Source organism: Pseudonaja textilis, chromosome 2 (genome assembly GCF_049901715.1).
Source record: "Pseudonaja textilis isolate UNSWEBS1 chromosome 2, rPseTex1.2, whole genome shotgun sequence".
In the NCBI taxonomy this organism is placed as follows: Eukaryota; Metazoa; Chordata; class Lepidosauria; order Squamata; family Elapidae; genus Pseudonaja; species Pseudonaja textilis.
In genome coordinates, this window is record NC_141991.1 from 168,881,350 (window position 1) to 168,895,839 (window position 14,490).

Genomic DNA, 14,490 nt, shown 5'->3' on the forward strand with positions numbered 1-14,490 from the left:
GTCGCAGAAAAATATTTACTTGCAAATTGCATTTATAATAATCTGTTGTGATTTGCACAGAATAATAGTTTGATGTTAGAATTATCAGTTGGTGAATATGTACATATTTTTAAAAAATATTGAAGATTGCTTGTTGTGTAAATAACATTTGTTTTTCTATATAGGCATACTGCAGTGTGATCCTGTGTCAGTTCGAGACCAGAATCAGATATTTAGACTATTCTGTCATGAGTGTCAGAGAATTTTTCATGACCGCCTCATCTGCAATGAAGATAAACAATATTTTTATTCTATGTTAAGCGACATGGCCAGTAAGAATCCTTACTTAGTGTATTTGTATATGTCTGATTGTTTTTTTATTCATAAACATTCTGTACTTACAAATCAGCAAACCTATTATTTTAATTTTTAGGCAAATATTTTGGAGTTTCAACTGACCCAGATTCATTTGCATCCAAACCTATCTTATTTGGAGATTACATTAAGGTGAGTATATATAGAATCATAACTTTATGATTACCTTTATATATTTTATAAAAAATGTTCATCTATATCAGTCTTTCTATGGCCGAAGTTGATTTACTCTTATGAAAAGTGTATGAATTTCAGCATCCAGTTTTACAATAACAATCTTATAATCAGACATTTGCTGCTGGAATTCAACAAAACCATGAAAGTGTTTTTAGATCAATAATAGAGAGGCTTGAACAGTAAATATAGTATCTTATTTTAAAATCAATTCATTTTCCTGATCTGAAAAAACATTCAATTTCCCAAGAAAAATCCAAATGCAGGCCTTGAAGGGATAATGGAATATAAATGCAGTAAATATTGAAGAAAATCATATGTACGAAGATATTGTTTCAAATACTGTATACAAGGTCCATCCCACCCCTGAAAGGACCTAATGGTAAAGACTGCAATGATGACACCATTAAAGCCAACCTCTTTAACACATTCTTTGGCTCTGTATTTGTAAACAGCAATGGATCATGCCCAGTATTTCCTAGTCGAACCACAGACAACTACAATGATCTAATACATATCGATTTTACAGAAAACAATGTTGAAAAAGCACTACACAATCTAAAACCATCTCTATCTATTGGACTGGACGGAATATGTGCCTACTTCTTAAAAAAGCTATCCACTCCCATAGCCAAACCTCTAAGCATAATCTTTGAAAAATCTTTCAGGGCCAGCTCCTCGCCAAAATTATGGTCACAAGCCACGGTCATCCCCATCTTCAAAAAGGGAGACCCCAGCCTAGTTGAAAATTACAGACCAATCTCTTTATGCTGTGTCACCTGTAAAGTCATGGAATCAATTATTAACCAATCCATTATCCTCCACTTAGAGATAAACAACCTACTCTCTAATAAACAATTTGGTTTCAGAAAAAAACTATCCTGCAATCTGCAACTCTTACACTGCAAAAACATATGGACTACGCAACTTGATCAGGGCAAAGCAATAGAACGCAATCCACATAGACTTCTGTAAAGCCTTTGATTCAGTGGTACACGACAAACTACTCCTAAAAATAAAATCCTATGGTATCTCTGGACAACTACATAAGTGGATAGAAGCATTCCTGTCAAACAGACAACAAATGGTCAAAATTGGGAGTGTCCTATCAAATTCTGTACCTGTCAATAGTGGTGTCCCCCAAGGCAGTGTTCTAGGACCAACTCTCTTCATACTCTACATAAATGACCTCTGTGATCATATTAAGAGCAACTGCGTCGTCTTCACTGACGATGTAAAGCCATTCAACACCACAGACAATACTGCTACCCTTCAAAAAGACCTCGACTATGTATCAGAATGGTCAAACAAATGGCAACTTCGAATATCAACAAACAAATGCTCTGTCTTACATATTGGCAAAAAAAACCCCAGAAAATAAAATACAGGCTGAATAGTCAAGACCTTGTTGATGATCCAAGCTCTGTAAAGAATCTTGGAATACTCATCTCTAATGATCTAAGTGCTAGAGCTCACTGTAACTACATAGCCAAAAAGGCATTAAGAGTTGTTAACTTAAACTTACGTAGCTTTTTCTCTGGTAATATTACACTACTAACAAGAGCATACAAAGCATGTGCTAGACCAATACTCGAATACAGCTCATCAGTCTGGAACCCACATTATGTATCTGATATTAACACAGTTAAGAAAGTCTAGAAATATTTCACAAGAAGTGTTCTCCACTCCTCTACTGGTTGCAGAATACCTTATGCCACCAAACTTGAAATTCTAGACCTAGAAAACCTAGAACTACACCGCCTTCAGTCCAATCTAAGTATAGTATATAAAATCATACATTGCAATGTCCTACATGTCAATAAATGCTGTAGCTTCAACCATAACAATACAAGAGCACACAATAGATGCAAACTCAAGGTAAACCGCACCAAACTTGATTGCAGGAAATACGACTTCAGCAACAGAGTGATCAGTGTCTGGAATACTCTACCTGACTCTGTGGTTTCTTCCCCAAACCCCAAAAACTTTAACCTTAAACTTTCTACTATTGACCTCACCCCTTTCCTAAGAGGTCTGTAGGGGGCGTGCATAAGCGCACCAGTGTGCCTACCGTCCCTGTCCTATTGTTTCTTTTATTTTTCTTATATGTAACCATGTATTCGTAACTATGTTTTTACTGATACCTATTATCTGGTAAGCAATTGACAAACCAAATAAATAAATAAATAAAAATAGACCCCAAAGAGAGAAAAGGCAAGAATGAAGTTTAAAACCACTCTCTGCCAACATCTCTGTTAGTTTGTACACATCTGTTATTTTTTTACATGAACAATCTACATAATTATTAAGTATTAGAACGGAATGATGCCTAGGCTAAATAACATTCATGGAATTCCTTCCCCCCCAAATGATGGTGTCTCTTTTATTGAGATGGAATGTTTTCCGAATTGAAGTGTCTATTAGATTTTGTGGAAGTGTCACATTTAGGAATAAATTTTGAGCTGCTTTCAGAACTGACAGATCAAATCAGTAAACAGCTGATCAGCAGATGGCCATGGCACAAACATATGGACTGAACATGTTGATGGTTTTCTTGTTCTTTTGCTTTGGAATAATTCCTAGAGTAATCTCTGAGGTACTGAGACTCGTTTCACTAAATCTATTAATTAAATATTTACCTATATAACTGTGATGTGATTCATTAAATTGAATTTACCTTCAGTTTTAGAAGGAAATGTCTTCAATATGCACAGATATTAATTATAATAAAGATACAAAATTGTTTTAAGTGATAGTCCTTGTTCTGTCATTTCTTTTTGAAGAACAAATCTTTGGACGCTGAGAAAGTTTGTGGGCCTCCTGGACTTCAAATCAAAACAGATCTGGTGTCAGCAAAAAAAACATGCACTAGGTTTTTTAATAAATTTTCCAAAAGACTAAATTCTAGACTTCAAATGATTTGTTAGATGTACAGCCAAGGAAAGGGAGACTTCCCTGCTCCAGGCATCTTCTGGAAGCTTATTTATATACAGTATGTCAAATAGAGAGTCTCACTGCAAATTTGGAAGATTCATTTATAACAGTTGACAGCATCAATAGGTCATGGACTTAGATTATGATTTCTGCTTGGATGACAAGGGGATTTAAAAAGCATACTTTCATGATGTCAGTTTTTTTTCCACCAAGAAACCAAATATGTATATTTCTTGGAGGTTATCTTCATAAATGAATAAGAATATAAAAAGAAATCTTGGAGTGTGACAGATATGTGTACTGCAAATATAACATTTTCCACCGCTGAGCTCATCAAGCTGGAAAGGAAAAACAAGAAAACAAACAGAGGTTAAAGTTAAGCCCTTGGGAAATGGTTTAGATAGATCATTTAAATTTAGATAGTTGAAAATTGAAAGCATCTGAAAATGATGTATTCCCATCTGTTCATTGCTGAGCAGTGGAACAATAATCACCTTGGTGAGTCCTCATTTCTCCCATATCAATCAGCCAGGGAGTATCTTATGACATATTCCAAATTGCTTCAAATGATGGTATAGTTGAAAACTAGGATATGCATTCATTAATAAATAAAATGCTAGGAAGTTTAAGAACATAAAAAAGAAGATGGTTCATTGGACTAACTGTTAACTTGCTATAGTGCTTCCCATGAATCCATGACAGGGAGTCAAAAACAAGGGAATAGGTTTTCAGCACACCTATATTCACAAGGAACCATCTTACCCAAAACATTTTAAGTTAATTAATAGATCCAGGAGATGTGACAAGCTACTTTTCTCTCCGCATGCTTAATTTTGTATAATCTCTGTCAACATTGTTTCACTCCTGTCATCGCTACATTTCTTTGATTAGCATCTGTTCTCAATTGTCATTATCATTTTATTACATTCATCTGATTTTTCTCAATGATGCCATGTAGATTGGAATAGAAAAAGCTGAACGAATTTATGAAGAATTACCTGACATGGAAAAGATTATTGGAGTTTTACAAGACTATCTTGATGATTATAATATAACAAGCTCTAAAGAGGTCAAGCTGGTATTTTTCCAAGATGCAGTAGAGCATGTTTCAAGGTAAAATAGTTATCATTAATTTAGCATAAATATTATATAGGCATTATTGAATATAAAGTATATATGAAATATGTGACATACCTTTGTCACATACAGGTAGTCTTCAGGTTGTAGCTGCAGTTGTAACCGGGATTGTCATTTCCAATTAATGAGACAGTGAAAACATGAGAAACAAGTTCTTACAAAGAGACAAAATATTATTAAAGAATCACCTGAGAATATAGGCAGTTCCAAGCTGTGTATATTTTTGTAAAATTAAAATGTTCAGGTCTGATAAATTCAATATTTCTGAATATCAAGATTTTTTTTATCCCCCTACCCCTCATATAGACAGTGGACGTATCTAATACTCCTGCTCTCTTTTCCCCACAACATATTAATCTTTCATATTCAATTTCATATATTGTTACTTATTCCATTTTCCTTTAAATTCTCAAATATTCTTATATTCATTACTTATTTTATCCAATTCCCATTATTTCATTTTTCTTTAAATATTCTCATGTTTTGTTTTACAATATTATCTCATTACACATATTTACTTTTATCCGTCACATTTGTAATTTTGTCACATACTGTTATTCCATTCATTGCTCAATAAATTTCATACTAGTTCTAATAATTCAAAAGTTGTCCCCGTTAATTGTCAATTTGAGTTTGCTACCCCTTTACCTTAAACATTCCCTCAATTAATTCCCCTTTAATTTGTTATAAAAATGTACCATAATATAGTCGTTTTTAATTATCACATTCTAAATTGACAACAATAATCTTCTAACTACTATGTATCATATATCATATATATATGTGGTATTCAGCTTTGTTTGGGTTTTTTCCCACGTCATTATATTTGTGCTTTTAAAGTTGTAGACCTATGGAACAGCTGTCCTGCCCTACATAAGAGGTACTACAGACAAAATCAGTAAGATACTACACAGGCATCACATCAAGACTGCCTTCAAAACAGACAGAAAAATAGCAACCATCCTTAGAAACCCCAAAGATAAAATTGACCTGGAAAACCAAGGCATATATGAAGTCCCCTGTGCATCATGCCCTGCCACATACATTGGACAGGCCAATAGAAGAATAAGTACCCGCCTGGATGAACACAAAAATGCAGTAAAAAATCTGGAACACACTTCCTCACTAGTCTAACACATGAAAGCCACAGGTCATAGCATCAACTTCAGTGGCACCAAAACCCTAGCCACTATAGAAAACCCCAGCCACAGAATTATCAGAGAAGCCATAGAGATTGAAAAAAGACCTGAAAGCATGAATAGAAGAGATGATTCCACCAGACTGTCAATTATTTGGAAGTCTGCACTCACAAACAAAAAAATCTCCACACCACAAGCCAGGCAAACACCTAGGCACAAACAGATCCCCCCTGATACCTCCAGCTCAAATACACCCCAACCAGGCACCCAGATGAAACCTAGCTTCCTAATAAATGATAGCCGTCCATTTACTTGGAGCCAAGCCGCACTAAAAAGCCTCCCAACACAGGAAACACAATGTTGCCAGCCAATCAAGACAAAAAATGCCACAAAACAGACAGAAGATATTAGAAACACCAATCAAGCAGAACACAGCGAACTCCAAGACCAATAAACACAGACCAAGACTCCCAACCAATCAGGATGAAGAAAAAAACCATTCTGGCACAGCAGTAGGCTAGCCCCAAATTTAAAACTGAAACAGCTGTAAAAGTCTGACTCACAGATTAACAGAATACAGAAGCCTGATGATGGCAGATGAGATTCTGCCGAAACGAGAATATATATATATATTAAGAATACCCATGAAAACTTAAGAAAACATATATTAAGAATATATATCTATATATATTCTTAAGTTTTCGCGGGTACTTACATGTATGGTATTCAGCTTTGTTCGGGTATTTTCCCACGTCATTATAGTTGTGCTTTTAAAGTTGTAGCAACGTTTCGGCAGAATCTCATCTGCCATCATCAGGCTTCTATATTGTGTCCGTCTGTATATATATGGTATTCTTTTTCTCAATCACATTCTAAATCATCTATTATTTCAAAAATATTAATCTGATAATAATTTTTCCATTACAATTCTCATAATTCATTTTAACTTTATTCATCACTTTATTTAATATCAATTAATATCCTTATAATAAATTCCCATTTCCACATCTATTCCATTTATATCTATATCTGATTTAACAATAATCCTTAAAAGAAAAAAAGAGTATCAGTTCCAATCTTTTCTATTTTTAAACCTATATTCTTATGTATCACAACACATTACCTTGCAGAATCCCCCTTCCTGTTCTTCTTCTACCCATTGTCTCTCATCCTCCTGACCACTTAATTTCTTTTCATTTTTGTTTGCTTTCTGCTTCCCATCATTTTCTGATCCTTTCTCTTAATCCCACTTTTTTCCTTTATTATTTCCTTCAGTTTCTTACTCCAATTTTTGTCCCGCTCCCTCTTTTGATCTTTTCTCTGTAATTCCCTTTTCTGCTGTTTCCTTTTTCCTTGTTTAACTTTCCAAACAATTCCCCCTTTAATTATCACATCAAACCTCAAAGTTTTAGCTTTAATTATTTTTCCCCTTGTTTTAATGTTCATTGTTCCACTTGTTCTTTAAAGCTGGTTTCCTCTTTATTTAACTCCTCCCTTTCTGGTTGTCTTTGTTCTTCTTTAGTCAGCATCACCATTTCTAATGTTTGTAATATACTACTGCACATTTCCAAGCTTTCTTGCATCATTTCCTTCATATTTCGTAGTTCCAATTTTATTTCCACACATAATTCTGCCATTTTGTACACTTCCTTTTATTTTTGTTTCTTCCTTTCTTTGGTATTTGTATCCAACCAATTATCCAGTAATTTATTTCAACGATCGTCTTTAACGTTTATTTTCAACAGTCAATGTCCATAAATCTTTATTTCCAGGTTCCTTCTATTAATTCCTTTTCCAACTTTTTCCCAAAGTCACCAAGTAATCGCAGAGTAATTTCTTTTCGTATCTTTTTTATCTTTATAGTATTCTAATATTTCACTTTTCAGGGTTTCTATATTATTATAATAATATCCCTCTTATTTCATGTCAAGTTCCAATTTTAAAAGGACCAAACACTTTTCAAAAGTCACTGACATTTTTTCTTTACCATTAGGTGGCGCTCTCCATTATGTCCAAGTTCCACCCTTTCTTTTTGCCCCCCCCCCCCACACCCTTTTTTAGGCTTTAAGCTTTTAAATTTCAATGTTTCAACTATTAGCTATTATTTCTTTTTAACACATTCAATTCCAGCATTTAATTATGCCTGCTTAGTGCCAAAATCCAAATAATTATTTAATTTGCAAGTCTTTTATAATCAAATATTTTCTTCTGAATTTTCAATCTCCAAATAAATTCTTTTCCAAGTCCAAAACCAATTTCACAAATCTCCAATTTTCTTCTCTCTCTCTCGGGTTGCTGCTTTTACAATCTTTCCTAAAAATTTCTTTGTTTCTTCATTCTGGGGTGCCTTAATGTCCATGTATTTTGCCAGGTTCATACACTGCTCATAGCTTCACCGCTCCAGCACAGTCTTCATTTCCTGGACTGCCTCCCATCTTTGTGGTGGCCATTTTAGACCACCACTGCAGCTTGTCTTCAGAGGGTATTTTCCTTGTCAGGGAGGGGAGATGCGGCTCCCCTCAATCCTCCAGTGGATCGCTCTTTCTTCACTACCCCTCCAGGGTGGTTCCGGTCTTGAATGGGACCCTCCAATGAGTGAGCACAGAGCGAAACTACACACAATCACGAATTCCACTCCGACTCGACAGGAGCACAACCGCAAGTCCCCAACTCAGAGTTTCCTGAGTTCCAGACCAGCCCATTTGTCAACGTGAACCAAAACTTGATCATATACATAGACAATACATATTAGAGATATAGCGCTCCTTCTGCCTTCATTTCTTGACTTTTAAATTATTCTACCTTGATTTTTACTTGGCTCCTACTTTACTGATATTTTTATGGTTTTTAAGTCTTTTACCTGTGAACTGCTCAGAGTGACTCTGTGAGTGATATGGGCAATATCAAATTTTTATTAAATACAATTTATATGTATATATCTCTCTATATATCTAGCTAGGTAGGTAGGTAACTATAAACAAGCCAACAATTGGGTGAGTTTCCAGGCAAGCAAAGACAAGCTCACTCCAATATGCGAAGTTGGATTTTATGTTTCCCTCTCCATACGTTAGGTAATGTGACATTTGAATAAAGTAAGTTTATCATCGCACCCTCTTGAAATCTAAAAACATTCTACAGGATTCATTATATTTGGTTGGAGAACACTAAAGGGTAGCAAAAGGGTAGGCAAAGGATGCATGTGTCAGAGATGTAGAAAGCACTGTTCAAGTCTATTAAAAGTAAATACAGTATGAATAGCTAAAATATAAAACAAGAATAAGTATGTATGAAACACAGCCGGAAAAAACATGGTACGCAAATAGGGCAAAGAACAAAAGAAGTAAAATGCCAGTGAGCAGCCTAGGCCCTTGATTTGAAGCCATCAATAGTCCTTGTACCAAAGTAAAGCAAACCACAAATTCATAAATCAGAACAAGTTTGGTGGTGATTATATTATATTTCTTAAACTTAGTTCTCCCTGGTCAGAAGGAGTGACCAAATCTAACACAATAAACTGTTGAGATTTTTGCTATCAAATTTTAGTTATATGGGTAAGGGTGATTCTGAGCCACAATAAGAGGGTGCATGAATCAAGCTGTGATTGTAGTCATGTCCTGGGAGAGTATTTAAAAAAAAAAATCCACTGCTTCAATTCCTGTACGTACAGTATGTCACTGAATGAATATGGTAGAATGGCATTTTTACTTTTGTAAGTTTTATCAAAGTCAAATGTCATTTCAATTTTCTGCCTAGAATTGCTCGGATGATTCGTCAGGAAAGAGGAAATTCCCTCCTGGTTGGTGTTGGAGGCACAGGAAAGCAGTCTCTGACTAGACTTGCCTCTCACATTTGTGGCTATAAATGCTTTCAAATAGAACTAAGTCGTGGCTATAATTATGATTCTTTTCATGAAGACCTTAGAAAGCTATACAAAATGGCAGGGGTGGAAGACAAAGACATGGTTTTCCTTTTCACAGACACCCAGGTATGAAATAATGATACTGAAATTCATTTTGCAGATAAAGCACCATTAATATAATGAAATGCGATGTGATTTATGTACTTTTGTTCATGCAGCCAGAACACTTCAAAAAGGGAATTTTAAATGCCATTCAATGTTTAAAGTTCAGATAAGACACTGAAAGTAGAGGCACTCTGCTAGCAAAGGATAAAGATAAAATTTGGATTCATTCATGTTTCTGCAAAGTGTGGGCCGTTGTTTCTCTGTTTGTATGTTTGTTTGTTTGTTTTTGGTAGTACAAGGTAGTCCTTGACTTACAACAGTTTACTTGGTGACCATTCGAAATTACAACGGCACTGAAAAAAGTGACTTATGACCATTTCTCACATGTATGACCATTGCAGCATTCCCATAGTCGCAGGATTTACATTCATTTTTCACATGTATGACCATCGCAGCATCACATTTATGATGGTTACAGTGTCCTATGGTCACATGATCACCTTTTGTGACCTTCTGACAAGTCAATGGGGAAACCAGAGCCACTTAACAACAGTGTTACTCATTTCACAGCTACTGTGATTCACTTAGCAAACATGGCAGGAAAAGTCGTAAAATGGGACAAAACTCACTTAACAAATTTCTCCCTTAGCAACATAAATTTTGGGCTCAATTGTAGTGGTACGTACTTGGGTCATAAGTAAAGGCTACCCATATCTGCCTTGTGATTTTATCCCACATAAAACTGTGGCAGGCAATGAAGTTTGCCAGTTTGTGGTGAAGGGTGATTCAAGGCATAGCAAAGAATTCTCACTCTTCATTCTAGGAATTTTAATGGAAAGTGATAAAAGGGACACAGCTGGTAATGTACAATTGCAGATTAGGAAGATGTACTGATTTATAGCATGAATAAGAATGCTTAGCTACTTGAGAACTTGCACCTTTCTGCATGTGAGCCACTGCTGGATTATGTCACTCCCTATAAAACTAAAAAAATGCCCATAAATTAAAGAAAGAGAAAATCTAACTCTATAAGAATCCATTGATATGCCTAAACCAGTATCGAAATACAAGAATAAAAATGAGAGCAAACCCCCCCCAAACAAACAAAAAGAAATACACTTGAAATGAAGCTCATGAAATGTTGATATCGGGACATTGTTTTCAACAATGAAAGTGACAACAATTTCCATGGCAACATTAGTAAGTGATTGAAGTGCGGAATAACATGGAATAATTGGAATAATTAAAGTGGAATAATTGTGGATAAAGCAGTGATGTAAATAGTACTTGATACTTAGAATAGTAATTTGAGCATTTACAAAATAAACTAGATCTATAGAAAGGACATGTTTAAAATAGATATTTGTGCCAGTATTAATTGATGAATAGAAGATAGACCCAAACAGACGTCCCAAGGGTGCTTTTTCTGAAGGCAGCCGGATTTTCTTTGAAGACATTTTGCTTCTCATCCAAGAAGCTTCTTCAGCTCTGACAGGACGGTGGGGAATGGAAGGATTCATGTTCCTTGCAGACAGCTGGTCATCTGCATCCTTTTAGAGGGTATTTGAAGCACTTGGAGGTTTTTCTGTTTCCTCAGGGTCAGCTGAGTAGTGCTCTTGGTTCCTGTAGTCTACAGTTTTATCTCTGGAAATCCATTCCTACCCCCACACCATTCAAAGGGTGTTCATCCCAAATTATATAGCTAAAAGTCTCAGTCATCCAGGTCATGCTTGTACCAAAGGTGCTTTTTCTGGAGGCAACTGGACTTTCTTATTTTTTTCTTTGAACTGATGTTACCATGTTACATGAATAAGATTATGTGGGTTTACATAATTCTCATATCTTAAAAATGAAACCAATGAGGAAAAATTATAGAGGAAGTTTGGATGGTAATTCTGGGAACAAGTGAAAGATGAAAAGGGGAAGGCTGGGAGAGAGACACCAGTCTTGCCTTATTTCTGGCATGAAATCCTTCCAGGATTCCTTGGGTTGCATCTCAGCCAAAACCCAGAAACATAAAAATATTAGACAGCTGTTTTGGATGAATTAGGAGCACTCTCAGATAATTTAGCACAGTGTTTCTCAGTCTTGGCATCTTGAAGATGTGTGGACTTCAATCCCCAGAATTCAATCCCCAGCTGCCAGGATTGAGAAACACTGATTTAGCAGAATGTCTGGAATGTGAAGTTATGTTTGGCTTTGAAAGAAAAGGTATTGATTTGCTCTTAAGGAGCCGATTAGCATCCCTCCAGTTTCATAAAAAAGCTCCAAAACCTTCAAATTCACTGTTCTCATATTTAGTTTATCCAGTCCCTGGATAAAAAACCCCAGTCCCTGTAATGTTGTCTTATCACTCAGGCTTAACCTCATTAGGAACTGGGAACTCAAGAGATAATGGAAGGCAAAAATTCCCGCTGCCTGCCCCCAAGCTTTGGTATCACTATCTTAAAGTTCAGTTCACAATGATACCTCTTATACCACAGCTGAGCCAGGATTTAACTGCCAACCCCCACCCCCATTCTTATTTTTGAAAACTTATTTCAGCTCTATGAGTTTTCATAATGGCAGTTCTCTGCAGCTGCTGTTAGTTTCCCCCATGGCTCCCTGCACTTTGCTTGGAATAGCTTCCTCTCTCATAATCAACTCCACCACATATTTTCAAATAATGGTGTGCCACCAGTAATTTTAGACAGTTTACACATTTGCTGCCTGAAAGCAGCAGGAGGGTCAATTTCCACTCAGCTTGAGAAACAATACAATAAACAACTGATAAAGATGTAATGTTAATCAAAGGTAGGGAATTGGTTGCAAAAGGCTCACTCAAGCCCTTGTCTCTATGGCTGCTATCTCTGCCCCCCGCCCACCAAACAGCACAAACACACATTGCTTTACTGCATTTATAATTATATCAGACTGATGTTAAATACATTTTCTGCCTTTTCAACACAATAGCCTTTCTACTATTCTGTTGTGGGTTTTTTAAACTTATAAAATTGTTTGAAATTAAGAAGTTTGATAAGTAAGTAAGTTACACACACACTATATATATATATATATATATATATATATAATCATTATTTACTAAGATATATCATAAGGACATTAAGGAAGCTCTCTTCATTCCTAAAAACAATTCCATTTCCCTCCCAGTTATTTAATTATAGAATACAAATAATACATTTTAGAACAGAAATAAAAATTAAATACAGTGGGATAGAATGAAGAAGAATGTAGTAGAAGAGTTTGAGTACATTAGAAACTGGAACCTGTTAACACTGAGATTATTTAAGTAGATCAAACCTTTCAAAACTCTTTTTAGTTTCCAAGATTGGTTACTGGATCAGATATGATATTAGTTGAACTGCATTCAGGAATATTTAGGCTGCTATTCCAGTAGACACACTTCACATAAATCATATTTTATAGGAGAATTAGAACTGCGATGAAGCAGCCCCGTTATTGTGACATAGTTTGTACTATTTATCAAGCATTTCTTTCTAAAAAAAAGAAAATAATTGATTAACATTATTAGCAACATTTTAAGATTGATGTGTATCTACCTCATTTAATAGAAGGAAATCTCTCCAGTGGTATGTAAAATTTAATTAAACTCAGCAGGCTTGTCCTGAAAGCTTTTATCAAAACTTGGAGGATTAGGATTCTGCACTTGATACAGCTCATTGTATGTTTCTAATCTTTGAAGCATAAAAGACCTTTTAAAATCTAGTTTACATCAAAATCAGTTAAATATCAATAGGAGGCACTGTGCTAAATTTATATAAACTGTCACTAATATTCATAGGATGATCATTTTTTGTGATAATACCCAATTAGTTTTTTATTACAAAGTTTTTGAAGAAAATCACCCTACAATCTTTCATCATGAATTCTGCTTTTAATTATCCATATTTCCTGAAGCATAGAGATTGATGCATATAATAGATTCAATTCTTGTTGTTAGCTGCCAAGTTTACTGTTGCAATATGTTAGAAAACTAAAACACAACTTTAATTAGAGCAATGTTATTTAAAAATATCTCTCTGGCTGAAAATTAACACAATGATAAAGAGCTTTGAAAACCCCCACAATAAATTATGATTCTGTAACTCTTACTGCTATTTATTAGCTATATTAGCAGTGGTTTTTCTAATAATGTAATCTGTACTAATGTTGCCCTGGTTATGAATATTGAATTGGGATATTTAAAATCTATTTCTTCTTTGAACATCACATGCATCAAATCAAATCTTTATTACGGTGATAGATCATCATGAATATCATCACCAATTGTTTTAGTTCATTCTTGTTAATCCTGTTTAGTTTTTGCCTTTTTCCTTTACTCTATGAAAGAAAAAAATGGAACACATGAAATACTTCAATTTGTGATATAAATATGTGTTTGTTTGTTTATTAAGTTTATATGATGCTTATTTCCCCAATAAGGCAACTCTGCGATTTACAGATCATAAATAATTTATCATTGTTTATCAGGCATGTTTTATTTTTTTTCTCTCCCAACAATACCAAACAATAATAACTTAATAATTCATAAACATGCTGGCATTCATGAAATTAGTCTCATTGGTCAGGCAATTGTTTAATTTAGCATTTCTTCCATTTTCTCAAAAGATTAATTTCTGCCCTTGAAATCTGTCAATCTTGAACTAAATCAGTATCCTTTCTTAACTGGAGCAAAAGAGATGATCATTAGGTCATACTGTATGCAGTCAGACTGCCAAAGGCACATCATCTGAGCCTGTTAATTGTGTAACATGAAATGGAAAAAGC

The 14,490-nt window shown here is 34.9% G+C and overlaps 1 protein-coding gene across 1 annotated transcript in view; it reads left to right on the forward strand.

The window, feature by feature from the left end:
• Nucleotides 1-14,490, forward strand: part of DNAH6 (dynein axonemal heavy chain 6) — a 174,093-nt gene that overhangs the window by 80,723 nt on the left and 78,880 nt on the right. Inside the window, exons 43-46 of the mRNA XM_026712631.2 lie at nt 165-311; nt 413-486; nt 4,421-4,575; nt 9,492-9,723. Of these exons, the coding sequence (XP_026568416.2) occupies nt 165-311; nt 413-486; nt 4,421-4,575; nt 9,492-9,723 (608 nt within the window). The remainder of the gene's footprint in view (nt 1-164; nt 312-412; nt 487-4,420; nt 4,576-9,491; nt 9,724-14,490) is intronic.